This window comes from Hemicordylus capensis, chromosome 6, assembly GCF_027244095.1.
Source record: "Hemicordylus capensis ecotype Gifberg chromosome 6, rHemCap1.1.pri, whole genome shotgun sequence".
NCBI classification, from domain to species: Eukaryota; Metazoa; Chordata; class Lepidosauria; order Squamata; family Cordylidae; genus Hemicordylus; species Hemicordylus capensis.
This window is the reverse complement of record NC_069662.1, coordinates 21,599,795-21,627,465: the sequence shown is the minus strand read 5'-3', so window position 1 is coordinate 21,627,465 and position 27,671 is coordinate 21,599,795. Positions and strand designations below refer to the sequence as shown.

The 27,671-nt window shown below is 46.9% G+C and overlaps 1 protein-coding gene across 13 annotated transcripts in view; it reads right to left on the bottom strand.

The window, feature by feature from the left end:
• The window catches only part of PPP6R1 (protein phosphatase 6 regulatory subunit 1), a 74,440-nt gene that overhangs the window by 7,571 nt on the left and 39,198 nt on the right, over nucleotides 1–27,671 (bottom strand). For 6 of the 13 annotated variants that reach the window (XM_053261407.1, XM_053261406.1, XM_053261398.1 and 3 more), the window contains 14 exons: nucleotides 18,492–18,635; nucleotides 17,623–17,687; nucleotides 16,632–16,747; nucleotides 15,387–15,472; nucleotides 14,086–14,178; nucleotides 13,658–13,738; nucleotides 12,759–12,856; nucleotides 11,274–11,297; nucleotides 5,042–5,099; nucleotides 4,789–4,937; nucleotides 3,497–3,648; nucleotides 2,731–2,896; nucleotides 1,524–1,606; nucleotides 338–434 (listed from right to left, as the gene is read on the bottom strand). In XM_053261407.1, the coding sequence (XP_053117382.1) occupies nucleotides 338–434; nucleotides 1,524–1,606; nucleotides 2,731–2,896; nucleotides 3,497–3,648; nucleotides 4,789–4,937; nucleotides 5,042–5,099; nucleotides 11,274–11,297; nucleotides 12,759–12,856; nucleotides 13,658–13,738; nucleotides 14,086–14,178; nucleotides 15,387–15,472; nucleotides 16,632–16,747; nucleotides 17,623–17,687; nucleotides 18,492–18,635 (1,412 nt within the window). The remainder of the gene's footprint in view (nucleotides 1–337; nucleotides 435–1,523; nucleotides 1,607–2,730; nucleotides 2,897–3,496; nucleotides 3,649–4,788; nucleotides 4,938–5,041; nucleotides 5,100–11,273; nucleotides 11,298–12,758; nucleotides 12,857–13,657; nucleotides 13,739–14,085; nucleotides 14,179–15,386; nucleotides 15,473–16,631; nucleotides 16,748–17,622; nucleotides 17,688–18,491; nucleotides 18,636–27,671) is intronic. The other 7 variants (XM_053261403.1, XM_053261401.1, XM_053261397.1 and 4 more) reach the window with 6 other exon arrangements.

Here is a 27,671-nt window from a genome sequence, read left to right as displayed (position 1 = left end):
AGCTTCCTATGTTACACCAGTTTTACAGTCTAGTAAAATTAGTAAAAGCCCAAAGTACCATGACTGAATCTATTTTAGTTTGCTCAGACAGATGATCTCTCTGCCATAATTTGATTTATAATTCTACAGAATGGAAACAATGTTCAACACGATCTTAGAGAGTAATAAAAGCTTGCATATGTGCACACAAATGCTGTGTTACTTACTTTTCCAGCATACCTGACTATTATTAGCAGTGTGTTAGTGGTGTACTTATCAGCCTTGAAGACTGCATACTCTTCCCTTTGAAAAACCCTTTAAAAAAAGCTGTGTTACAGATCACAGCTCCCAATCTTACCTGGCTACCGTTGTCATAGTGGTGAGATTTGGTGGGTCACACTTTTCTGGGGGGCCTGTGTCTGGGGTAGGAGGGTCATGTTGAACACTAGAGGCTACTGCAGAGAGGGGAAGAAAGATAGATGGATCAGAAGTTGATCTGAAATGGACTCCAAGGACACCCTGGGCAGAGAGGCAGAAGACTGACTTGGGAGAGGCTGCGGACAGCTGTGGGAAACCACACACATACACACACACACACACACACACACACACACACACACACACACACACGATTCTTCACACTACTGTGAAATCCCATCCCCAGAGAGTTGCTATTTCTGAGCCTTCTAGTGGAAACAGAATGCAGTTTTCCAAGCTTCTGTCTACATTCAAATGACTACAAAGATAGGAGTAATGGAAGGCTAATCTCAGGATTCTGAGGAAACTCAGGACGATATGGCAACAAGCACCCACAACAGAACGAATACACACACACACACACACACCCCACCTCTGCTGAAGTAGGATGCTCACTTGAATAAGATGCACATGCACATTCTCTCCCCCCCTCCCCCACTGCACAGCCCAGCCCATCTTGCAGGATTCTTAAGATTAAGATGCCAACATACTGCTTTGAGTTCCTTGGGGGGGAAGCAAGATACATATAAGAAATGACAAGAAAACAACAACACCCAAAGCCTTCCTCACACCACCTCAAAAGACTGCTTGAATTGTGGGGAGGAGAAGGGGAGAAAAGAGAAGGCTGATGCTAAGACAGGACCCATTGCCCCTAATCCATCAGCTTCTCTGCACGGCTGTTCAGATGTATATTGACACTTCTGCTGTTGCTGCTGTCCACCACCCAGCCATGATGAAGGACTCTAGGGTGACTAGAGGTCTGTCATGGCCAATGAGAAGAAAGAGCAGAAGAGGAAACCTTCAGGGAACTGCCTAGCAAGTGCCTTCTGTGCACCACTGTTGCCTGTGGACAACTTGCAAGGGTTCCTCGTCATTCCTATCATGTCTCCTCCAATTCCCCTGGCCTGGGACTGATTTCCAACTAGTCTGGAAGCTTTAGTTCCAAGCAAGTGTGGGGCAATTGGTGTGGTTGCAAAACATTTTCTGACAACACGGTGGGGTAGGAATGGAAGCAATGCTTTATTCTGCATGCAGTCACACAGCTTCTAAGGATCTGTAGTACTCACCTCCTGCTGAGGATACATTGCTTTGTGTCGCTTCCTGAGGGAGGATTGTAGGGGAGGCAGGACCCACAAGTGTTTTGGAGGGACTGGAGAGACAAAGGGTGAAATGTGTGGGGGAAGAATAATGCAGCAGAGCCCCTTCCTTGCTGCCCCAGATCAACACACTGCTTCAGCCTTCTTTAATCAGCTTTACAGATGTGCACAGAACCGGTTCGAAGGCCCTTTATGGGCCTACAAAACAGTTCAAATGACCAGCGATTCTGCTGGTTTGAAGGCAGTGGTGGAGGGGGTGGGGAGTTTGACTTTAAGGGCACTCGTGTCGACACACACAGGCACGTCGGGTACTTCCGGTGACATTGGGACTGAGGAGACAATGGGGCAGCCGGGAGGTATGCTACCGCCCTGATGGCCCCTTTCCAAATGGAGCACCAGCGGGAGGTAATCAGAGGGAGGGCTAAGTACACCCTCCCCCACTCTTAAAGTCAACCCCCCTCTTCTTTGAACTTCCCCCACCCGGTTCCATGTACATTCCTAATCAGCTTCAAAAAGTTCTTCTAGTTCAGGGGTACTTAACCTTTTTGCACTTATGGACCCCCAGATCCTCAAGTATTACCCAAAGACACCCCGACTTAATTTATAGAATATACTAGTGGAACTGGGCGCAGAGCATCTATGCCTCTAGTTGGGCCCAGCCGCCCCCCTCCCCCATGCCGCTGTCTTAGCCCGGGGGGGTGGGGCGGGGCCAGGCTGTCCCGCCGCCCTCTCACCCTCCTCCTCAGGACAGTGGGGCTTCGCCTGCCACCCCAACCACCTCCTGGTGCACGCCGACCCAACCGGCTCCTGGCGCACGCTCCTCCCTCCTCCCTTGCACATGTCACACCCTCTGGGCCCGCCATTAGTTGCTTGCCACATCCCCACGCATCCCCTCTATAGGAATTAATTTTATAGATTTTCATAATACAATAAAAACTGGGGAGTGGGAGTATTCATCATAGTTATTTTCAAGAACTTTATTCCAATTCACCAGGAAGCAAACTAAATTCATTGCAGCAGAGATTTTCTATGGACCACCTGAACCCACCCCATGGGCCCCAGGATAAGAACCCCTCTTCTAGTTCAGTCTCTTCTCTCTCCCCCACCCCACCCCAATATGCCCTTCTGCTCTGGGCATCCAACAGATCTTAAACAAGGAACTATTCCAATGCCTCACCTCTCTTGTTGCGTGTGGGGTTCTGTGAAGGAGGCCCAATTCTCATCTGTGGTGGCATCGGAGCTGGTTCTGTCCCACACGGCTGCTCCTGTATCAGCAGCCACAGGCTGAGGGGACACTGTCGGTACTGCAGAAATATCAGAGGGACTGTCTGCCCAGCTGGGATCTAGAGAAGAACAGGTTTAAAAGGAGGTCAGATCTAACGCAGCGCTACAGTCCACATGTAAAAAAGGGTCATTAGGGTCACCCTAACCATTGCTGTATGGCTCTGGAACTATAAGAGATAGCTAAGTAGCAGCATACGAGGGAGACAAGGCATTTTAACCACATCTTCCATGCTCCTGTAACCATGAGACACAAAGGTCTTCATTGGGCTACTGACGACAACTTGGCGAGGAAGAATAAGTTCTAAACACGTCCTAAGGAAACCTAGAAGCTATGAGTATACTAATAGTTACATTAGACAAAGCCCAGAAGAGATAATGAGTTTTTAAAAACAAATGATCCAGGGGATTATTGCAGGTCAAGAAAACATTTATTTCTTGAGGAAGTGGCAGGAAGACTAGCGAGGAAAAATAAACTAAATTACTCTGCTACTGTCTGGCCAAAGATTCCAAATTTCATTGAAACAGTTCCCCATATGGCTTGAGGGTGGACAATCTAGAGCAGGAGTTTCCAGCCTCTCTTGTAGCAAAAAAGCAGGTGATGAGTCTCCTCTTCACCATTTATCTACTCCCACATCCCAGGTGCCCCGCAGAGCCCTGACCTCCCAACGTGCTCTCCATTTCCATCTGTTCCCCACAGCCATTGCTGACAGGGGTGGTATCTCCGTCTCCATCTCCCCCACCAGGATCTTCCTCCTCGCCACCTTCCTCTTCAGAGTCCTCGCTGTCTTCACTATCTGTGCTGCCAAGGCTTCTATAAAGGGAAGGAGACAGGGAAGGAGGGAGAGGGGGAGAGAAGAGAATGGAAATATTCTAGACTTTATGTTTGACAAACGTTTTTCTATCTTAGTCCTGTCACTTTGGTTTTAAAATGTAATCTGTAATCACCCCTCTTACTTTATGCTGGTCTATGACCGTAATAAAGATTGATGATGATGACCTATCTTGGTCCTGTTTCAAATCAGTAAGCCAAGAGAGATGCAACTAACACCACCTGATAGTGAGTGACACTATCATATGACAACGCCCAATAGTGAGTGACGCCACTCATCTCCCTAATCCAGTATCATCTGCTATGACTGGCAGCTGTTCTCCAGGGTCTTAGACATAGATTTTCCCCCAAGTACTGTAACCAGAGGTCTTTTAAACTGATAATGTGGGGACTGAATCTGGACCTTCTGCATGCAAATTATGCACCCTACTACCAGTGAGCTAAGCTGGCTCACCCAAGGGGCACCTCCCTTAAGACACTCAGCCTCTTCACCTGAACAGGCCCAAAGTACCCTTGGCTCACAAGAGCTTACTGCTGCCAGCTTTCAATTTTTTTGAAAAAGTCTCTTTGATGGTAAAAGATGGATGAATAGAAAAGGGGATTGGCAGCCAACCTGATTGAACAGTAGTAAGTCAGTATCTTAATTATGGCAAGAGAAATATGAACTAGCTTAAGGTAAAGGTAAAGTGTGCTGTCAAGTCGATTTTGACTCCTGGTGCCTACAGAGCCCTGTGGCTATATTTTGGTAAAATACAGGAGGTGTTTACCATTGCCTCCTCCCACGCAGTATAAGATGATGCCTTTCAGCATCTTCCTATATCACTGTTGCCTGATATAGTACCAGCGGGGATTTGAACCAGCAACCTTCTGCTTGTTAGTCAAGCATTTCCCCGCTGTGCCACTTAAGGTGACTATGGAGAATGAAAACGGAGAAGATGGTTATGTAGATGTTTCTAGAAATAAGGACAATGAAAAGGGAGAAAGATTGTTCCATGTGAAATGAGACAAGACCAAAAAAAAAGAGAGCGAACAGAGGAGATCTGCCAGAGTCCTTGTTTCAAAATCTCTTTCACAGAACGTAGGGGCACCCATCAAGTCTTGCACAAAAGTCCCTCCTGCTACCTGGCTGCTGTGGGCTGTGCTGTGCCAGAAGCTGCAGCCGCCTCCTTCTCCTGCCAGATGTCTTCCCCGTCTGAACCATCAGCCTCTTCGTCATCGTCAAACTGCTGGATCCGCTCTTTGTAGCAGATGTCAAAGAGATTGGAGTTAGGCTGTTGGAGAGAGAGTGCAGGAAAGCAGTGGATCAGAGCACTGACCAAATTAGGGGGGCTGGGGAAGGGAAGGAGAAGGCAAATCCAAAGGAGCAAACACTTACGCTGTCATCATCCGCATTCAAGGAGAAGGTGATGTTGGCCGTCTTGTCGAAAGGGGCGCTGGAACAAAGCAAGGAGAGCAGGACAGCAATGACTTGTATGGGCAAAGAACATTGGACTTTCCATGAAGGTTTCTTCCCTTTAGTGGAGGGAGGATAAGCCAAGATGGGTTATTCATTCCACTCACTCTATCTGCAGGGCCATGTCAATCACTGCAACCTTTTGGCCAACCGTGGGAGAAGACCCCACCCAATTTCAGAACTTAAAGCAGGAACAAATCCCACTTCAAAATATATACAAGCTTCATTTATGTAAATACATAACTATGTGGATGAGACCCTCAGGGATGTGATAGAGGCGCATCCTACTCCCAGGCTGATGGCTCCTCTGCTATAATGGAAAATGAAGGTCTCAGCGAAGGAGGGCATCAGTCTAAGAGGGGAATGCTCCCTTAGAAGGGATCCCTTCCTTGGGTGACGCCCCCATATCCTCTCGCACAGAGAATACTCCCCCGGGGGGCTCCTAGTAGTGGGTGATTTGATCGCTGGGGCATAGGAGAGATGGGTTTATGACCCACATGTAGACGGCACAATGGCTTGCTTGCCTGGTGTGAAGGTTGTGAACATCATGCAGTATCTAGACAGGCTGCACATTGGCACCAACAGTGCTGGGAAATGTAGTTGGGATGTCCTGAAAGCCAAATTTAGACTACTAGGTAGCATATTAAAGACCAGGATTCCCAGGGTAGAATTTTCTGAAGTAATACCTGTTCCACGCACAGGGCCTATGAGATAGGTGGAGCCAAGAGGGAGGGTTTAGATTTCTTAGGCACTGGGATACATTTTGGGGGCAAGCCAAGCCTGTACAAAAGGGATGGTTTGCATTTGAACCAAGATGGAACCAGACAGCTGGTGCTTAAAATAAAAAAAGATTGTAGAGCAGCTTTTAAAATGATGCCTGGGGGACTGCCAACAGGATCTGGGTGGTATATGGTTCGGCAAGCAAAATCCCCTAAGATGTGAGGTTGCAAACATACCAGAAGGGGACAGAGCAGAACCAGGAATAGAGCAGACATAAACATACAAAGCTGCCATATATCGAGTCAGACCAGTTGTCCATCTAGCTCAGTATTGTCTACACAGACTGGCAGCAGCTTCTCCAGGATTACAGGCAGGAATCTCTCTTAGCCCTATCTGAAAATGTCAGGGAGGAAACTTGGAACTTCTGCATGCATGCATGCAGATGCTCTTCCTAGAGCAGCCCCATCCCATATTATCTTACAGTACTCACATGGAGTCTCCCATTCAAATGCTAACGAGGGCAGACCCTGCTTAGCAAAGGGGACAATTCATGCTATCTATCACAAGATCAGCTCTCCTCCCATGACTGGTCAAAAAGGTCAAATGAAAGAAGGGAGACAACACACACCAACACCAGATAAGACATGCCTCCAAGCCAGGATGGGCAAGCTGGACTGCTTGGTTGCCAATGAAAACATAGCTATAGTAGGCATAATGGAAACCTAGTGGAATGGTGAGACACTGTTATTCCAGGATACAAACTCTGCATAGGGAAGGGAGGATTGGGCATGGAGCAGCACTGCATATTAAAGAAGGGATTAGAATCCAACAAGTTAGAAAACCTAGGAGGACCAGAGTCCTCCACAGAATCATTATGGGTGACAATACAAGGACTGAAAGGAAATGTATTACTAGGGGCGTGCTATCATCCTCTGGATCAAAACGCTAAGTGACCTGGAGTTGGAGAAGCAAATCAGAGAGGCATCAAAGAGAGAAAGAGCTGTAATAATGGGTGACTTCAATTATCCTCACATAGACTGGGCAAATTCATGTGTGGTATTGACAGAGACACCAGATTTCTAGCCATGCTTAATGACTGTGCCTTAGAACAACTGGTCATGGAACTAGCCAGAGAGAAGGTGACCTTGGACTTAATCCTGAGTGGTGCCCAGGACCTGGTGCAATAGGTCAGAGTTGTACAACCACTGGGAACCATAGTGTGATCCAGTTCAGCTTATATGAGAGTAGAGCATTGCCAAAGAAGTTCAGCACAAGTGAGCTGGACTTCAGAAGAGGACACTTCTCAAGAATGAGGGGACTGGTAAAAAGGAAGCTGAAAGGGAAAGTCAGGAGGGTCAAATCATTCCAGAAATCATGGAACATATTTTTAAAAACCACAATAATAGAAGCTTATGTGGAATGTATATCAAGGAGGAGGAAAGGTACCAAGTTCAGGAGGATGCCAGAGTGGCTAACAAGTAGTCAGGGAAGCTATAAAAATGGAAGACGACTTCCTTCAGAAGATGGAAGTCCTGCCCAAAATAAGGAGAACAGAAAGGAACAAACTCTGGTAAAAGAAATGCAAGATGACAATAAGGGATGCAAAATGAGGAGCATATAGCTAGAAGTGTCAAGGGGAACAACAAAAACTTCTTTAAATATATCAGAAGCAGAAAACCTGCCAAGGAGGTGCTGGATCTTTAGATGAGGAGGCGTGGAAGAGATTATTAAGGAGGTTAAGGAGACTGCAGAGAAACTGAGTGATCTCTTTGCATCAGTCTTCACAGCGGAGGATACTGACCATATACTTCCTTTGGAACTGAACTTCAGGACTTTGAGGCTGAAGAAATGAGCCAATTCGAGGTGATGAGAGAGGATGTTCTAAACTGTCTTGAAAAGCTAAAAATTTACAAATCGTCAGGGCCAGATGGCATCCAAGAGTTTTGAAGGAACCCAAATGTGAAATTGCTGCTCTCCTAGCAAAAATATGTAACTTGTCCCTACAATCAGGATCTGGTACAGAGTGGACAGGAGAGTGGCTAATGTAACTTCCATTTTCAAAAAGAGATCCAGGGGAACCTGGGAAACTACAGACCAGTTAGCTTAATGTCTGTGCCCTGTAAATTGATGGAAAGCACACTTAAGGAAAAAATTGTTAAACATATAGAAGAATAGGCCTTGCTGAAGGAGAACCAGCATGGCTTCTGTAAGGGCAAGTCTTGCCTCACTAACCTTTTTGAGTGTCAACAGGCATGTGGATAAAGGTGATCCGGTCGACATAGTATATGCAGACTTTCAAGAAGCTTTTGACAAAGCTCCCCACCTAAGGCTCTCAAGTAAACTTAGCAGTCACGGGATAAGAGCACAGGTTCATGTGTGGATTGGTAACTGGACAGGAAAGCAAGGGTAGGAATAAATGGACAGTTTTCACAATGGAGGGAAGTAAGAAGTGGAGTTTGCCAGGGATCTGAACTGGGATCAGTGTTCTTTAACTTGTTCATAAATAATCTAGAAGTTGGGATTAAGCCAGCGAAGCGGCCAAATTTGCTGATGACAGTAAACTATTTAGAGTAGCGAAATCCAAAAAGGATCTCTCCAAACTGAGTGAGTGGGTGACAAAATGGCAAATGGGATTCAATGTGAGCAAGTGTAAAGTGATACATATTGGGGCAAAATACTCCAACTTCATATACATGCTGATAGGGTCTGAGCTGTCAGTGACTGACCAGGAGAAAGATCTTGAAGTTGTGGTGGACAGCTCATCAAAAGTATTGACTCAGTGTGCAGCAGCTGTTAAAAAGTCAAATTCCATGCTAGGGATCATCAGGAAGCGGGTTGATAATCAAAATGCTCATACTATAATGCCCTTAAACAAACAAATCTATGGTGTGGCAACATTTGGAGTATTGTGTACAGTTTTGGTCACCGTATTTTAAGGACATTGTAGAACTGGAAAAGGTGCAGAAGAGGGCAACCAAGATGATCAGGGTCCTGGAGCACCTTCCTTATGAGGCAAGGCTTATGGGGAGACATGATAGAGGTGTATACAATTATGCATACAGTAGACCAAGTGGCCAGAGAGAAATTTTTCTCCCTCGCTCACAATATTAGAACCAAGGATCATCCCATTGAAACTGAAGGCCAGGAAATTTAGGACCAACAAAAAGGAAGTACTTTTTCACACAGCGCATAATCAACCTATGGAATTCTCTGCCACAGGATGTGGTGATGACCACTAGCTTGGACAGCTTTAAAAAGGTGCTTAGACACATTCATGGAGGACAGATCTATCAATGGCTACTAGTCTGGTGGCTTATAGGCCACCTTCAGCCTCAGAGGCAAGAAGCCTCTAAAAACCACTTGCAGGGGAACAGCAACAGAAGAGAGGGCATGCCCTCAGCTATTCCTGTGAGCTTCTCAGAGTGAAACAGGATGCTGGACTAGATAGGTCTTGGGCCTGATCCGGCAGGGCTGTTCTTATGTTCTTAAAGGCATGGCCCAAGCTCCAAGCAAATCAATTAAATCTCTAGTGTCAATCAAATTAGGCAGGAAGCCAAAATCAAGTATAGGCCAAGGAAACACAGCTGCAAGTCAAATATAAGGCTAACTAATTACAGTGGAAATCAGTTAAGTTGAGGTTAAAAAAATCAATTACTGCCAAGTCTATATGCCAAATATAATTACATTAGATCTATAGGATCCATTAATAAAGGTGAAAAGTACAAAATCAGATAAAGGCCAATTACATGTGGCAAAAGAACATCTGAAGTAAACTCTCAATTAATGAATTAAGTCAGTAAGGCCAATATGAAGACTGTCAAGTGTTTTTCCCATCCAGACTAGCAGTTTGGGGAACGTATTGAAAATCCTGTCTCTACAGAAATGAAGTAGGAGCTTCAAAAAGATGGTCCCATTTTTGTGGAGAAAACAAGGCTGTAACCAGGTGGGGCCTCCGGCCACAGAAGGCCAAAATGATTGACATGGCTCTGCCTGTGGAGCAAGTGGGAGGAGTGATCCTTCTCAGGATACCCTTCTCCAATGTAGGGATAAAGAGGCAAGTTTGGAAAGCAAGGTGCGGACCTAGTACAGCATTAGGGTGGAGACTTATCTTCTCTTGGAGCTCTCAAAATAATAAAATTGGGGTAGACCAAGAGATAGTGGCTTGCCCAAGGCCGCCTAATGAGGATATGACTGAAGCAAGACTGATTCATGGCTCAATCATATCCGCAAGACTACACACTCCCCCTTCCAGCAAACTCAAACTTTCCCCTACACCACCATTATTATCTCTAACAGATCCATCCGACCTCTGGACAACATCCTTTGCTCTCATGCACGTTCCCACTTCCCAGAAGCAGCAGCAGCAGCTTCAGTTCCCTTTGCTTTACATGATATTAGTTGTGCTCCCATACGATATCCAAGATGGCAGAGAAATGTCACCTTGCCTCCCATCGGATAAGCCATATAGGCAAGAGAGGAGCCCACAATACCACCCACCATAGTGAGTGTTCCACTGCCCTCTTCCAAGGCATTATGAACCCCAGCTGTCCTTCTGGCCTTGCAGCTGGGATAGGGATCGAGTATCACACCAGTGCCTGCAGTTGTGCCATGCTGCTGAAGTGCTTCAAGGGCCTTGGAAATGCAATGTGACAAGTCTCAAACTCTCTACTCTAGTCGGAACCTGGAAAGGAAGCAGGGGATCACCCCAGCAGTTGGGCTGCACTTCATGGGGCCTTGAAAGCTCAGCCCACCTGCATGGACAACCCCCATCCTCCAGCTCAGGAGGAGGGTTGGGCCTTGTCCTTTTCACATTGAGTTTCCAAGGTACCCAAACTGCCACAGAAGTGCAGCATGAGACCAGTAATGATCTGCCATCTTGCTTCCTCATTTCCAAACTGGGAAGGGGAGAAAGGCCTTGACCTTCTGTTGAGTTTCAGAGGTGCAGCACAAGGTCTGGGGTGGTAACCTGCCCCTTGGGAGAAGGACAGCGTCTTGGCAACCACAACTTTCTGGTTGGCTACCAAGGCCAACCAAATGTTTGTGGACCACTATAGCACAGAATATGCAGAGATGCTGTCAAAGTGTGGCAGCCAAAACCAACACACTGGTGGTCACCATGAGCAGAAGGTGGCAGTACAGGCTAGCTTTCACACCCCACAGATTGCATTATGCTTTTTGTAACCATTCTTATTTCCAAGGGACTCAGGGGCAGTTAGCCACATTTTTAAAGACCACAGATAAGAAAGGTGTTTCAATATACAAATGTGGATAACAGATATGGGCTTTGCTTCTAGTCTGATCTGCCTGCATGACACATTCCTTTTTGAAGAGAGTTGCAGGGTGGAGCTGCAGATATGCAAGCCTGGAGGGGTGGATGAGGCCCGATGCCCCAGCCTGTGGCTGGAAAGGAGCACAGCAGTGCATTAGGCATTACCTTTTCAGCTGTCGGAAGTGAGCACTGCAGGGATAGGCAGAGAGAGGGAGAAAAAGAGAGAGAGAGAAAGAGGCAGACATATGAAATCAGGGGGGTTGGGAAAGTAAGAGACTGCCCTGGGGTGGTGGGAATTATCAACAAGGCTCCAGGCTCCCTTTCCTGAATTAGTTCTGCTCTTTGAAGGATGGGTTTCATGCTGAACCTAATCTCAACAAAAAGAACGGGCAAAGAAAGACTAATAGGCAGTTTTTGCCAATACCATTCAAAGCATAAATGGCAACAGGAATTGGGTATGCAAGCCACCTTTCCACCTACCAGACAAAATAATCTAGTCAGGGAACTGAGCAAAGAATGCTGGGAGCCAGAGACTCTGGGGTGGGAGTTGGGTCCAGGCTAAATCCCATTCCCTCTCACTGAGAATCCAGTAACCCTGGCTTCCAAACCTTCAGTATGATCCTTTAAATTCTCTTTCCAAGAATCAAGGCTCCACTTATATCAGCACAGATACCACCCTGGGAATATAGGAGTCCTTGGTGTATGAGGCAAGACTGAAAAGCATCTCCCGCAATGCCAACTTCCTGGGGCCCCCTGCCATTTCAAGAGAAGCCAAGCAACGTTAGCTCCCAGACCCCAATTTTCACTCAAGACACCAGGAGGAGCACCTAGAATCTTCTGGAGGCCGTACTGCAAGACAAGAAACAATGGACCACACGTCTTCACTCTCTTTCAAGCTCTGTAATGCATCCTAGTTTCTCCATGTAAAACTGCCCACTGCACTTATGCAAGGACATGCAGCAAAACCATACGTGCCCCAAATTTTTGGAAGGCCAGTGGATAATCTGCTTCTTGCAGGCAGATCTGCAGCTGAGCTGTAAGAAGACAGATGTCTAACCCAGGGAATATCCATGTCCCCATCACACTGCCTGTCCACGCGGGTACAGCCCCATATGTGGGACTCACGAGACAGCCCCTCAAAACCACCAAGGAGTTCTGGCAACCAGCCCCTCATTTACAGCATGCCCCCTTCCGAGAGTGTTTCAAGAGGAGAGCCAGCGTGGTGTAGTGGTTAGAGTGCTGGACTAGGACCAGGGAGACCCAAGTTCAAATCCCCATTCAGCCATGTAACGAGCTGGGTGACTCTGGGCCAGTCACTTCTCTCTCAGCCTAACCTACTTCACAGGGATGTTGTGAAAGAGAAACTCAAGTATGTAGTACACCGCTCTGGGCTCCTTGGAGGAAGAGCGGGATATAAATGTAAAATAATAATAAAAATAATAATTATAACTAATTATTTATTATTTATTATTATTAATTAATAAATAATCATTAATTAATTAAAATTTATTATTTATTAATTATTAACTATTATTATGGTGCATATTCTCAGCCAACAAGCAGAGAGAGAGTGTGTGTGTTAAAAAAAAAAAAGATGACAGACAAGCATGGCTTGGGGGCAAGAGGCAAGGGGACAAACACATTACTAACTTGACATTCTCTTCCTGCTCTCCAAACTCCTCGTCATTAAAGCCAAAGTGGTCAATGAACGCTGAAGTCATCTGCTGCAGTTGGTAATCTACAAAGGCCTGTTAAAAGTAAGGGGGGGAGGATGATGATGATGAGAAGAAGAAGAAGAATACACGTGAATTACAGCTCCAATCAGAAAACTAGAGGGGAGCAGGACTTGCACATATAACAGAGGGCAAACAGTGATGCGGAGGGCAGGTTGTTAGACCCATTTAAATCCCACAAGATCAGTGGAAGCTTATTCCTAGGATATATATGCATTTTGCTCTATCAGCACATGCCCTGCTAACTGAGCACAGGGGCACCTTTTAAATTGGGGATTTTCTTATATTTGGCAGGGAGAGAGCAACTGTCCCCATCCAACCCCAGGATCCCTTGAGTGGTTGTGGCTGGTGTTGTCCTTGCGTATAAAGTTCTTTTTTTTTTTTTAATAAAGATGGTGAGCCTTTTGGGGACAGGGAACGATCTTATTTATCTGTCCCTGTAAACCACTTTGAGAGCTTTTTTTAAAAAGAGGCAGATAAGTATTTGTAGCTCAGCTGCGGATTTTCTTGCAAGCAGCAGCAATTCTGGCCAGTGCACCTCCTAATCCAACCTTGCTAAGCAAATCCTACTTGAATTCAGTCATAGGCAGAGGCTCATCCCAGATACTCTTTACTTGATTTTGAGCAACACCGGTCTGGGGTTGGAGGAACAGAATACCAGGATTCTTCACCCAGTGCTTCACAAAGAGAGGGTGTGTGGAAAACAGGAAAATGGGGACAATAGAACAGATGTGTAATCCAAGAGCCTTCCTTTGGAACAGAGATACTGCCCACTTCCCAAGTGAGAACAGCTGCATATGAGCATGTCTTACTGACTGCAGAGATACCGTTTCCCTCTGGGAAGGAGAGGTCATGCCTCAGGGTGGGAATCGAGGAAGCTGCATGGCCACAAGCCATCTAGAGAGTGCAGAATACATCCCTAAATACAGGATCAGGTAACTGCTATGGATTCCTGAGAATCTGAGATTTCATGTTAATTTCATTAAAAAAATGGTTTTAGCCTTCTGTGCTGTGAAATAGGTTGTGGGTCTGCACGGAGGGAGGGAGAGGGGAAATGACCAAAAAGGTCCACGCTGGTATCCAATTTTTAGGCACCAGGTCTGCATAGGCCCAAAAACAGATCTCCACCCCCTGGCCAATGTTCTTAAGCAGATGCGGACCAAGCTGGAAATCAATGACAGTTGAAGGGCAGGATAAGGGGTACAAAATCTCCTTCAACTGACTTGGACAGACCACACACTCACCTGCTGCAGGACAGCCTCCTGAGGGAAGCTGAATTCCTTGAGGTCATTGTCGTCGTCATCACTTGACGAATGGAGGTTGTGCATGTTAACCTGCTGAAACCAAGATGAGAATTTGTTATGAGAGCCCACTGACAGAAACAGACAAAAGGCAAAGTTAGACTGGACAGACCCCAAGATTAAAGCTAACAGAATCTGCTGCTCCCACTGTCTTCAACAATTCACATCAGACTTACCAAGCCCAAACGGCTGATCTCTTCCTCTTGGCTTTTTTTTTCATCCCTACTGCCCCAAGCATGCTACACTCTTCCTGCCTCCACTGGCTTGCTGTGGCTGCCAGCACCCCAGGCCTAGCATTAGGCTGCTGGAAATGTGCCTCATCACAAGGAAACTGGCAGCTGCGGCAGACAAGATCACAGCCCCAAGAGAAGCTTCCTAGTCAGGGAGAGACATGGCGATGGCCACTGGTTTAGATGGCTTTAAAAGGGTATTTGGCACACTCATGGGGCATAAGCCTATCAAGGGCCATGTGTCACAACCACCAGCTAGGACAAGGCTGCACAGTTTTGGCCCGCCTATAGATTTTGGACTACAACTCCCATAATTGCTGACTACTGCTGGCTACTGGGGATGATGGGAACTATGGTCCCCTACGGTTGTACAGCCCTGAGCTAGAGCCTACTCTAGTTGCTGGGGGTGGTGCAGCAGCAGCAGGCTGTTTGCCTTCCTGTCCTGCTTGTGAGCTTCTCAAAAGCATCTGGCCGGCCCTTGTGGGAAATGGGATGCTGGACTAGATGAACTTTGGCCATATCCAGAAGGGCTTCCCTTATGTGCATCATTTATGGCAGGGGCAGACAACCTTGGCTATCCAGCTGTAGCTGAACTACAACTATTGTTCCCAGCTGCAATTTATTGTGGCTGGGGATGATAGGAGTTGTAGTTCAGCAACAGCTGGACAGCCAAGGTTGCCTACTCTGATTTATGGGATTCACTGTCCCAAGATATTATATTGCCGAGTTCTCTTATAAATGCCACCACAGCCACCCAATTTGAGCATCTTTATTGACATCCTGGAGAAGGCAGCCCTTTACTCAGATATAAGTTTAGTTTGAGCCACAGAACCTATTTTTCAGTGCCAGAGATCATCAAGTGTGACATCAGCTGGGCATAAACTTGGAACGCAGCAAAGAAGGGGATCACTTCCCAGGCTCTGGTAGCACCTTTTCTTAGAACCCAGTGAGCCATTTTATAAACAGGCAGGACTGGATCATAACCCAAAACAAAGGCAAAGAGAGAAGACTCACAAGATCCACAGTGTTCTTCTTGTTAGTCTCCGACAAGGGCCCTGAAACAAACTTCTCCCATTGCTCTTGCTCCTCCTCAGTCAGCTCTGAAACACAGAAAGTGTCAGCTTGAAGCAGGGGAACCAGCATATTCCACAGGACATAACTCTGCTTTCTTTTGTGCAAAGATATTTGTCATAGTAAGAGGACTGCTTACACACTTTATAGCAATGCAAGAGGCAGAGGACTAATAATTCTGTATTCCAGTTCCCTTCTGAAAGGCATCATTCCCCTTTCTTCTCAACCATGTGCCTGTATTATCAGCAGAGAACCTTGCTCACTCCAGGTTCGAGAAGTACTGTACACCATTTTGCCAAGATCACAAAAAGTGGAATTATGCAACCTATTAAAGATTACTTAAGATCATGTTTGCTACATTAGACAAATTCTATTTTGGATCTGCAAAAAAGTATTAACTTTTAAGACTATCTCCTGTTTGAAATTTCTGCTCCTGATTGGCTTCATCTGTAGAAGGTCCTTTTCAAATATGAGCAAAATGGTAGCTATTTATTGAGGGTGTCAGGCTCACACGAGATCATCACATACATGGATTGCCCAAATCTATCTAGATTCCTATCCCTGTCCAACCCCAGTCAGCATCCCCAGGTGCCAATGGATGTTGCTGGTGTCTACCTTATGTTACTTTTTAGATTGTGAGCCCTTTGGGAACAGGGAACCATCTTATTTACCTACTTCCCCCCCATGTAAACTACTTTGAGAACTTTTGTTGAAACGTGTTATATAGTAACAGTACTATATTCATTAATTTTTTGTTTAAAAACTAACTCTGCTCTATTTTGACAGAGATCTTAAAGCAAAAAGAAGGAAAAAAGAAAGAGAAAAGTGAGGGAACACAGAGAGAGAGAGAGAGAGGGAGGGAGAGGTACTCTTACATGGCAGCACACCTTCCAACCCTTAAAAGAGTAGTTTAGAAGAGACATCCCTTCCCTGGTTAGCTCTAGCAACAACTCAGCAGTGATGTTACTCTCTAAGCATCTCCTAGCAGATGCTATAGTGTATGGATGGTAGGTGAGCAGCAATTGCTTACAAGACATTAGGAGGCAGTTAGCACACTTGAAAGGCAACAAGCAAGATTCCAGGATGTTCCTACAGGTCAAAGCCTTGCCAGCAGCAAAATGGTTTCATGAGCCAATATGAACAAGGCAACCACAGTGCCCACCCTCCCAAAAGTGTCATCCCCATTACCTTTCAAGAGCTGCTTGATGAGGTCAGAGTGGGGCCACTTCTCAGAGCCTTGTGCTAAGGCGTTGGCAATGCGGGTAAGGTGCCCCATGTAGCCCTTGCGTCTGCCCCCATCCAACCTGAAGCAGAAGGGAGAGAAGCCAATCACTGAATTATGGGATGTGGAATTTAAAGTCTGTGTGGCAAATTGCATTTTACCAGCACTGTACCAGCATTACACCATGTGGGTTGAAGTCCAATCTGACTGTTTTTGATTTAAGAGCACAGTTGATGGTGGAGAAGCCAGAAAGAACAGAACTGCTTTGCTTTTCAGGCAGGAGCCTCATTAGTACACCTTTTCCCTCCACTTTCCGCCTGAGCTAATCTTCACCCACTTCCACTGAAGACTACAGGCTGCTGTAATTAATAGTGTGCAGCTTTTTCCACCTGCAGATGTTCCATATATGCAGTGGCAGTGAAACTCAAGGAGAGCAAAGGAGGAACATCTTGGACAGGAGGTCAGGGGCTCAAGGCATAGAACAAATAAAGTGCCAAGTTCCGTGAGGAAAAAGTGATTAAGCAAAAGGGCCCTGAAGCATCAGGCAGCAAGTGGAGAGATAAATCAAATAAGGAAGAACCAAGGATAAGAGAGCACAGAAGCCCACCTCAAAGTGCCAAGTATTATTGATAAACTCCTAAAATAGTTGGCTGTGTGCCATGGGCTAGAGACCATTAGAGTCTGAAATCTTGGAGACAGATTGTGCAGGTATGTATGTATGCTTTTTTTTTTTTAAATTAATGCCAGTGGGGAGAAACATCCAGCCCAGGACTGGCAGTGATTACTAGTAGTAGTAAGATTTCAGGCAGGAGTCTTTCCCTGCCCTCTTTTCAAGATCCTTTAAATTAAAATTCCAGGGATTTGATGTGAGACCTTCTGCATACAATGTCCATGCTCTTCCATGGAGCTATGATATTCAGGCATGATGCCACCCAGTCTTCCCCATCAAGTACTTACTGCAATTGCTCATTTTCTTCCCAGGCAGACAAAATTCTTTGGATTAAGTGACACTTCTGCAGCAACTGCAGGGACAGACAAATTAAACTCACATGACAAATGCCAGTTACATGAGCACTAATGTTTGCATCTCAACAGACAGGTTGTGTTGCTTAGCCACTAGGGATGTGCACGAACTGGCGTCCGGATGGTTTGGCAGCAGCGGATTTACCTTTAAGGAACAGGGAGGGTGCCCATCCCCCACACTGCGTTTCCCCCTCCAGCCACTGACCACTCTGGGTATAACGCTGACCAGGGCTGCAAGGAGGTACACAGCAGCCCCAGGGCAGTGGTTTTGGCGGTGAGGGGGGATGGGCACCTCCCTACTCCTTAAAAGTAAACACATAACCACCCACCCCCGCTGAACTGTCCGAATGCCGGACCGGTTTGGTGACCCATAAAAAGACCACCAAACAGGTTCGAGCACATTCCCATTAGCCACAACCCCAAGGTTTTCAGCTTCAAATGTTTCTAACCCTCCCTGGTGCAGAGCTAAAGCAGGACAAGTTGTGATGTTCCTGCTAAAAATGTAGAAAATAAGAAGGGCTTGGATGGAAGATTTTAAAGACCAAATGACTGAACTCCATTCAGCATTCATCCCAGCCCTAGGATTGGGTTTGCAGTTTAGTATCCAAGCTCAGCCATCCTCTCCTTCACATGGTCCTATAGTTCCATTTTCCTTACCGACTGAAATCTCTCTGATCCACACTCTTTCTAGTTTTCCACATGATAAGGTTGCTCACTTGAAAGAGAAAGGGGTTTATTACTCTTCCCTTCACCTGCCCATGTAGAAAGAGCCTAAATCACTCTCTCACTCACACAAAACTTACATGTTGGATGACAGGATTCTCTGGGAGGGGCTCCGAGTGGTTCTCAATCGTCTCACCCCCAGCATGGGAACTGAAAACATTGCTAAGGCAGGCCTCCACCTGAGCGTGCAAGAAGTTGTTGTACGTGTATTTGAAGTACAGATCCTGGCAATGAGACACAAAGGCAAATTAAGTATCGCCAGTGAGATATTTCTAAAAATGCCTAGTCTAAAGACATAAGCCCTATACTCTCTTACTATCTGCAAAATTAACAGCATACCTCTTCTTTCTAACATCTCAGTGACAAAATAGAATAAGCAGGAGAAATTAATTCTACAGGAAATACACAAATACATATTTCCTAATGCTGTAATGTTTGGTCAGTCATTCCAATCAATGAAATATTTTGGATTAAACCAAAGAAGTTTCCCTCAATTAACTGGACAGGTTTATCATCCTCATTATCATTAATGAGAATGAGTACTTATGATGCTTGTCATCTGCAAGTTTTATACTAGAAGAGGCTCTCTCTGCTTCGAGAGAGAGAATGGAGTGTTGGTTACTCACCGTGAAGGCCCTTCTTGCTGCCGAGTCCAAGGGAGTCGCATGTGTGGGTTATGCGATTCCATGTGACTCGAAAAGGTAGGACGATGCTAATTAGGGTAAGCTTTTTAAGGCTAGGAGGAGCAAACCCTCCTCAGTTCTTTTAGGCCAAGAGGTGACAAGTACCTCAAGGAAGAAAACTTCTAAAAAACACCCCCCCCCCAAAAGGTGAACTGACTCTCCAAGGAAAAGGATGCAAAGCCAAAAACTACGGGATAAGTTTCCCAGTAGCATACTGCAGAACAAAACTAAAGATACATAGATCACGTGGCCGAATCAGTAACCAGAAAAAAAGAGAGTCTACAACCCCAAGATCCCTGGAAAGTAGGCGCTGTTGTCAAAGAGTGGGTCGAGAAGCCTCTGGACTCAGCAACAAGAAGGAGCCTTAATGGCTCTGTTCTCTGCTGCTGGAGTCCAAGGGCATCTCACATGTGGGGACATTCCACAGCCCTAACAAGGGAGGGTATTCTGCACTTACTCTGCAGGGAGTGCCTGTTGGAGGACTTGTCTTCCAAAAGCTGCCTGTGCAGAGGCGAAGGCGTCTAATCTGTTATGTTTATTAAATGTGGAAGGCATCTGCCAGGTAGCTGCCCTACAAATATCCTGGACAGGAGCATTCGTAGAGAAAGCTGCAGACACAGCTGCAGCCCTAGTGGAGAGAACAATCTTCTTAGTGGGGGCCCTGAGATTCTGTGATCTGTCGGCCAATGCTATGCACTTCAACCACCTGGCTATGGCGGCAGATGTGATAGGCTGGCCCATAAAACGTGGCAAAAAGGAAATAAAAAGGGGCTCTGAAGTTCTAATTTGCTTTCTCCGCTTAATGTATACCTTAAGACGTCTATGGACATCAAGCTTGAGCCAGGCCTTCGTCGGGTGAACGAAGCCACCTTATGTTGAAAACTGGGGCCTGGAATGAGTTTCATGGAGACTGCATAGAAATCACAAAGGTTTTTGTGTGCAGATAAGGCCCCGAGTTCAGACACACTATGTGCCGAGGCAATAGCTATGAGGAATGCCAATTTAAAGGAGAATATGTGGAGTGGAATCGTGGACAGAGGCTTGATGGGGGCCCCTGGAGCACCTTTAGGACAGTATGTAGTTTCCAAGTAGGAGAATGATGGACCAGCAGAAGGGACAGAAGAATCGCACCCTTCAGGAAATGTTTCAGGTGAGGATGGCGCTGCATGGATTGTTGCGATGTCTCTGAGATGAGGCCCACCAGTGAGGCGGCCTGGCGTTTCAAGGTGTTTGCATAGTCCCTGGTCCAGCCCGTCTTGTAGGAATTGCAGCAGGTGTTTCATGGTGGCTGTTCCCTTGGGCAGTCTGTGACACGCTGACCATCTCAGGAAGGGTCTCCATGTGTATTGATAGATCCTGTTAGTGGACGACTGCCTGGATGTGAGCATTGTGTTGAGCACTGTAGCTGAGTAGCTGTGTTGTTTTAGGATGCACCGTTCAGTTTCCAGGGGGCTAGCCTTAGCCAGCCTGGATCTGGGTACCACACCAGTCCTCGCTGAAGAAGATCTGGCATGACTGGGAGTACCAGATGTGGTTCCGTGGACAGGTTGGTGAGCTCCGCAAACCACGGTCTCTTCAGCCAGAACGGAGCCACCAGGATGAGTCGTGCTTTCAGGATCTTGACTCTGCAAATCACCCGTGCTAGGAGCGGAGTGGGAGGAAATGCGTAAAGGAGACCTTCTGGCCATGGTGAGGAAAGTGCATCCACTGGGAAACTTGTGAAAAAATGAGAAACTTGAGCATTGATGGGTTGCAAAGTGGTCCACTGTTGGGAGGCCGAAGTGTTCCGTGATTTGTTGGAACGCTCTCGGATTGAGATGCCATTCCTCTGAAACAGGTCTGAGTGACTCAGCCAGTCCGCTACTGTGTTCAGGTCGCCCTGTACGTGATGAGCTGCCAGGGATGCCACGTGATGTTTTGCCACTGACAGAGTAGGACTGTTTCTGCTTGCAGAGATCTGGACCTGGTTCCCCCTTGGTGATTTATGTGTGCTTTCACTGTAGTGTTGTCCATGCGGATGAGGACGTGTCAGTGGTGAATCATGGATTGGATCTCTTGTTGGGCTAGTCAAATGGCCCTGAGTTCCAGCCAGTTTATGCTGTGTTGGCACTCCTGTGCCAACCACTTGCCCTGAGCAGACTGGTGTAGGCAATGGGCTCCCCAGTTTCTCTTGCTGGCATCCATCGATACTATGACTCTGGCGGGGTCCAGGAATTCCTTGCCCATAGACAAATGTGGTGGAGTGATCCACCAACATAAGGAGTGGAGAACCTATGACATCAGGACTACCCGCCAGTTGGACTTCACTGCGATGTCCAAATGGAATGGCAACAGGAACCACTGCAGGGGTCTCGGGTGGAAGCGTGCCCACAGGACCGACTCCAAACTCGCCACCATGAGTCCTAGAAGCCTGGAGAGGGACATCAGGGGATAAAGTTTTAACCGGAGGACCTGGTGGACCTCAGACTCTAATGTGTGTCTGTGTTCTTGTGGCAGGAATAGTTTGTCATGCTGAGTGTCTATGAGAACTCCGAGGTGAAGAATCTGATGTGCTGGGTACAGCTGGCTTTCCCCCGTTGATAAGAAAACCATGGCCATCAAGGACCTGGAGCGTGGACTGCAGGTCCACCTGGTCTGTTTGAAGTAACGTAGATTGGAACAAAAGGTCATCCAAGCACCCCTAAATTCTCATGCCTCAGAACTGAAGGTGTGCGATTACAGGAGCCAGGACCTTTGTAACCATGTGCAGAGCTGATGAGAGGCCAAATGGAAGCACTTTGTATTGGTAATGGAGCCCTGAGCAGAGGAAGCAAAGCAGGTGGCGAATGTCCTGGTGGATCAGTATGTGTAAATAGGCCTCTTTGAGGTCTATGGACATGAGGAGATCTAAGCGGTGGGGTGCCTCTATGATGGAGCGAAGGGATTCCATGCAGAAAGTGCGCTTGCACACAAAGTGGTTCTGGTGTTTTAAGTCCAAGACCGCTCAAAGGGAGCCATCCTTTTTGGCACGGTGAATGTTATGGAGTAAACTTCTGTGCCTTGCTGCTATAGGAGAACAGTTTCCACAGCTCCTATTGTCAGAAGATGCTGAATCCTTGATGCTTATGCTGCCAGCGAGAGACTGGAGTGGGTAAGAATCTGTGGGGAGGATGGCTGGTCAATTCTATGGAGTAACCCTTTTTTATGGTGGAGAGTACCCACAGGTCTGATGTGGTGGCCTCCCAAGCGCACCAGTGTGAGGAGAGGTGACCACCTAGGGGCATCTCCCTCACCCCGTCATGCCTGTTGCATTGACTGCTTGGCTTGAGTATTGAAGGATCCCCAAGGCCTGTCTGGTTGTTCTAGATCTACCCCAATAGGGTCGCTGGGATCGAAAGCCTCTGTCTCGGCCTCCAAAGGGAGACCAAAAAGAACAAAAGGGCTGAAAGGATCATCTCCCTTGAGGGTGGTAAAATAAATAAATAAGTTGGATCCCTGTCTCCAAAGGGCTCGCAATCTAAAAAGAAACATAAGATAGAAACCAACAACAGTCACTGGAGGTACTGTGCTGGGGGTGGGTAGGGCCAGTTACTATCCCCCTGCTAAATAAAGAGAATTACCATTTTAAAAAGGTGCCTCTTTGCCAAGTTAGCAGCATCCCCAAACAATTTTTACCCATCGTAAGGGACAGCGGCCAGGTTGGTTTTGGAAGCAGCATCCACTTAACACAAATTCTGGTGGCCCACCACTGAGGCTGTAGCCACCATAGACATGAAATACAAGGAGTCAAGAGTAGAGTATGAGATAAAAGCCTGCGCCTTGTGTAACTTTAAGAGTGTTCGGTGCTATCTAGCTGGATCTGAAGGAGGATCTTGAATTAAATCATCCAGCCAGATCAGGGACACCCTCGCAACCATACAGACTGCTGCAGAGGCCCTCACTGACAATGCGGTTGATTCGTGTGTTTCAGGGCCCCTTCTGTGTGTGTCTGCGGGGTCTTTAAGAGCAGATTCTCCATCTCTAGTCAGAATGGAACCAGAGATCATTTGTATGACAGGGGCATCTGTAGGAGGCATGGTGAAGATCTCACCCCACTCCTGTTGAGAGGTATAAAGTTTATTAGCCACCGCATTTGCCCTTTTTGACGAAGTCGACACAGTCTATTCGTTCTTTGTTACTTCCACAAACTGTTTTGGGAGTGGAAGAGATATGTTATTAGGTTTCAAACCCAGGTAGACCAGAGCACTTTTACTGGTTGGTTGGGACTCCTGGGAGGAAGGAGGGTAAGACCCAGAGCATGTACTGTTTCAGTCATGAGGGGTGCCAAACCAATGGCTTGTAAGAGTCTTAGAGGTGCCTCCAAAGATTCAGGTTCTAGGCCATCAGAACATTCGCCTTTGGATTGTGGCTGCTCTGGATCCCCGCCTCCAAGTGGGTCAGTGGTAGGCCTGGGATGTCAGGTTCCGTGGGGTTCTCATCTAGAGGAATAACAGGGATGAGGTTGACTGGAGGTCCTTGTGGAGGCCTCCACAGAGGTTCAGCGGGCAAGAACCCTGTTCCTCCAGGGGTTGGAGGAGCCTGGTTCAGGGAGTTCAGACGTGTGTGCACTCCATTATCTCTTTTTAGAAGACCCGCTGGGTTTGCTTTCGCTTTTTAGATTTTAGTTTTTCATATCTCTCAAAGGAACTTACCAACAAGTCCTTGAACCATGAACCTGAAGCAGGTGGCATGTCCCCGGTAACTGCGCTAATGGCTGGCCTGAGGGAGAACTGGGTCAGACAAGATGACCTCAAGGTACCCAGGGCAGGAGGAGAAGGAGTTTCAGTAGGCCCAACTTGGGCCGAGCTCATGGCGCTGCTGTAGCCAAGCTCCTGGTCACCACTGTGTGAGGAGGCGCTGTTTGTCTTGAGGCTGCTGGGCCCGCTCCTGTTCCCTCTGATGCCCCTGTTCTTGCCAGCATCATCCTCTTTGGCCTTCTGGCTGGAGGAGGATGCCATTGCTGGCAGGATTGGGCCCGCTCGGCCTTCCACATGCCCCGCGAAACCTCAAAGGGGTGTGGGGGTAGCAGGCATGCTGCCGCCGCTGGCGGTCAGCAGAAGCCAGGGAGAAGTGGCGAAGGTCGTTGCTCAGGCTGCTTCCCCACCCTCCCTAATGGCGGCTGGAGGCTCTGCTTGCTCTGGAACGCTGCCAAACAGCTGACTGGCGGTGGCCACGTATTCCAGAGAGCTGCGGGCAGAAGCCGAGCAGAACAGTGAACAAGGCCTTTGTGGTGGGTTCGTGGCTGCTCTGAGGGCCCTCGGCAGGCTGTGCTGTGATCTCCCTCTTGGTACTTGTATATTGAGTACCCTGCCAGTCCTTTCCATGCAGCAGAGGCAGAGAGAGAGGAAGGAGAAAACAATCAGCAAAGGAAGGAACGGGGTGGAAAAGCCAGGAGAAAAACCAAAACCGAAAGTAGGTTGAAACTGAAAACTGAGGAAGAGTTGCCTTAGAGCCTTGCAGGACTAAAAGAACTGGAGGAGGGTTTGCTCCTCCCAGCCTTAAAAAAGCATATCCTAATTAGCATAGACCTGGCTTTTAGAGTCACATGGGATTGCATAACCCACACGTGAGACGCCCTTGGACTCCAGCAGCAGAGAAGGCTTTTTTTCTTCTATGATGGTCCCTGCTGAAATGTGATTACTTAAAACCAAACTAAGCTTTTTTCTTTAGAATTACTGTTATATTTACATGCATGTTTATGGAGATTTAGTTTTTTTAAGTAACTAGCTGATCCCACACAGAGCATCTGTGTCCTAGAGCACTCAGCTCCCACTTGCCCGTTCGTCCCCCCCGCCCCCCGCTCACCAGCTGCAGGTCTGGGGTCGTACTTGGGCCCATTCAACCTGCCATTTGGCCTGCAGACAGGCCCAGAGAAGGAGGCTGCGCCACCCTCTCTGCCATCTCCTCGCCTCTCTGCACAGGTGCAGAGAGGCCTCATTTGGCCCCAGTGAGACCCGTTCTCTCTCACTGCTCAGCCAGCTACTGTCACTGCCCACTACTTCCTCTAACCCACACCCACAGCCTACTCACCTTTTGTTGCGGCTGTCCGCCGCTTTCTCCCCCCATCTCCCCACCACCCGGCTGCTTTCCTCTCTCCCTCCCGGCCGCTCACTTGCGAATTCTCGCGAGAGCTGCCACACACAGGATTAGCCACGGGTACATCTTAAGAGAATTATATAGATAGAAGATAAATGTAAGATCTATGTAATCTCTCTCCTGCGAGAATAGATTGGATCAGTTTCAGTTTGTGACTCCTGAGGATGTGGACAACCTGCATGGAATGGTATGGCTTACCACATGTTCTTTGGATCCTTGCCCAACATAGCTGATTTCATCTTGTAGGGAAGTTGTCGGATCTGGCCTAGTTGATACCATTAATACCTCACTGAGGGAGGGCAGGATGCCACCTTGCTTGAAGGAAGCAGTGGTTAGACCCCTTCTTAAGAAACCCACTCTGGATTCCCTGGTGATGGATAGTTATAGGCCAGTCTACAACCTCCCATGGTTGGGTAAGATAATTGAGAGGGTGGTGGCTGACCAGTTCTAAAAGGTCTTGGAGGAAACTGATTCTCTAGACCCATATCAAACTGGCTCTAGGACCTGCTATGGGGATGAGGTAGCCTTGGTCAGTCTGATAGATGACCTTCTTCGGAGAAATGACAGAGGGAGTGAGACTCTGCTGGTTCTTTTGGATCTCTCAGTGGCTTTCGATATCATCAACCATGGTACCCTTCTGGACTGCCTGAGGGATTTGGGGATAGGAAGCATGGTTTTACTGTGGCTCCGCTCCTATGTCTCAGGGAGAGTTCAGATGCTGGCGCTTGGTGATAGTTGCTCTTCTAAATGGGAGCTACTATATGGAGTCTCTCAGGGCTCCATTCTGTCACCAATGCTTTTTAACAACATTGGCGCTTAACTACATGAAACTGCTGAGTGAAGTCATCAGGGGATTTGGTGCTGGGTGTTATCAATATGCCGATGACACCCAGGTCTATTTCTCCTTGTCATCAATATCAGGAAATGGAGCTACCCCCCTTAAATGCCTGCCTACAGGCAGTAATGGGCTGGATGATGGATAATAAACTGAAGCTGAATCCAAGCAAGGAGGTGCTCATTGTTTGGGGTCATAATTTGCAACATGGGATAGAACATCCTGTTCTGGACAAGGTTACATTCTCCCAGAAAGAAGTTTGTAGCTTGGGAGTGCTGTTGGACCAAGGAGCGCTTTTTACCAGCTGTGACTGATTTGACAACTCTGGCCATTCCTTGAGAAGAATTACCTGAAAACAGTGGTATGCCAGCTGGTAACCTCCAGTTGAAGTACTGCAATGTGCTCTATGTAGGGCTGCCTTTGTATGTAGTTCAGAAACTTCAGTTAGTTCAAAATGTGGCAGCCAGCAGTTGCACTGGCTGCTGATATGTTTCAGGGGAAAGTACAAAGTGCTGGTTATTACCTTTAAAACCCTGAACAGCTTAGGTCCGGGTTACCTGCAAAAGCACCTTTCTTTACAAGACACCCACTGCTCATTAAGATCATCGGGAGGGGTCTGTCTTCAGGTGCCACCAGTTCATCTGGTGACGACCTGGGATCAGGCCTTCTCAGTTATTGCCCCAGGTTGTGGAACACACTCCCTGTGGTTATGAGATGTTTATCTTCCATGGAGGCCTTCAGAGGAGCCTTAAAGACTCAACTTTTTAGCCTGGCTTATAATGTCTAGTTTTAGTTTTAATTCTGGTTTAATTTTTTTAATTTTGTTTTATGTGTTTTTAATTTTAATGTAAACCACCCTGAGCCACTTGAGGAAGGGTGGTATATTAAAAAAAATAAGTAAATAAATAAAACTCATAATTGAGAAGATTTCTTTATTAAGCAGGTGACAGCCCATAGCACCATATTTACTAAAAGATGACGACTCTGAATTTATGATAGCCTTAAAAAAAAGGAAAAAAGGTTGTACCTATATTTACCCAACAGGAAAAGAACTCTGAAGGAACTTGGAAAAAACTGCCAGGAGCAGTAGTGTACTGGAGGAAGGGGGTATAAATACTTTAAATAAATGAATAAATAAAATGAAAACCTAGTCTTGGATTCAGGTAAATATGGTACTTCTCCAAGTGGCTTGTCTATGAACACGGATTCTGTATTTGATCTGTACCATTGTTTCGGAGAGGCCTTATGGTTTGGTATCAACTATTAAGTACATACAGCAAGTATAGTGTTCCACAAATACTGCCTCGCTCTCTACTCCTGGTGTATGTGGGGGGATTAAAATTTTAAAAAAGACTCCCACATGTATTTCAAGTTTCCAGAAACTTACTCTGCAGTGACTCCTTAGGAACAAGTGAGGAATTCTCTACGGACCAGGCAGAGAGGAACATTGGACTCATCAGAAAGGTTTCTTCTCCTCCGTGGTTATCCTGAGATGAATTACTCCTCCCACCCACTTCACAAGCAAGGCCATGTCAGTTACTGACGTTTGCTGGAAGGAAGCCCTGCCCAGTTTCGGAATGTAGGAACACCTCACTTAGAAAGATACAAGTTACATTATACATAAATAC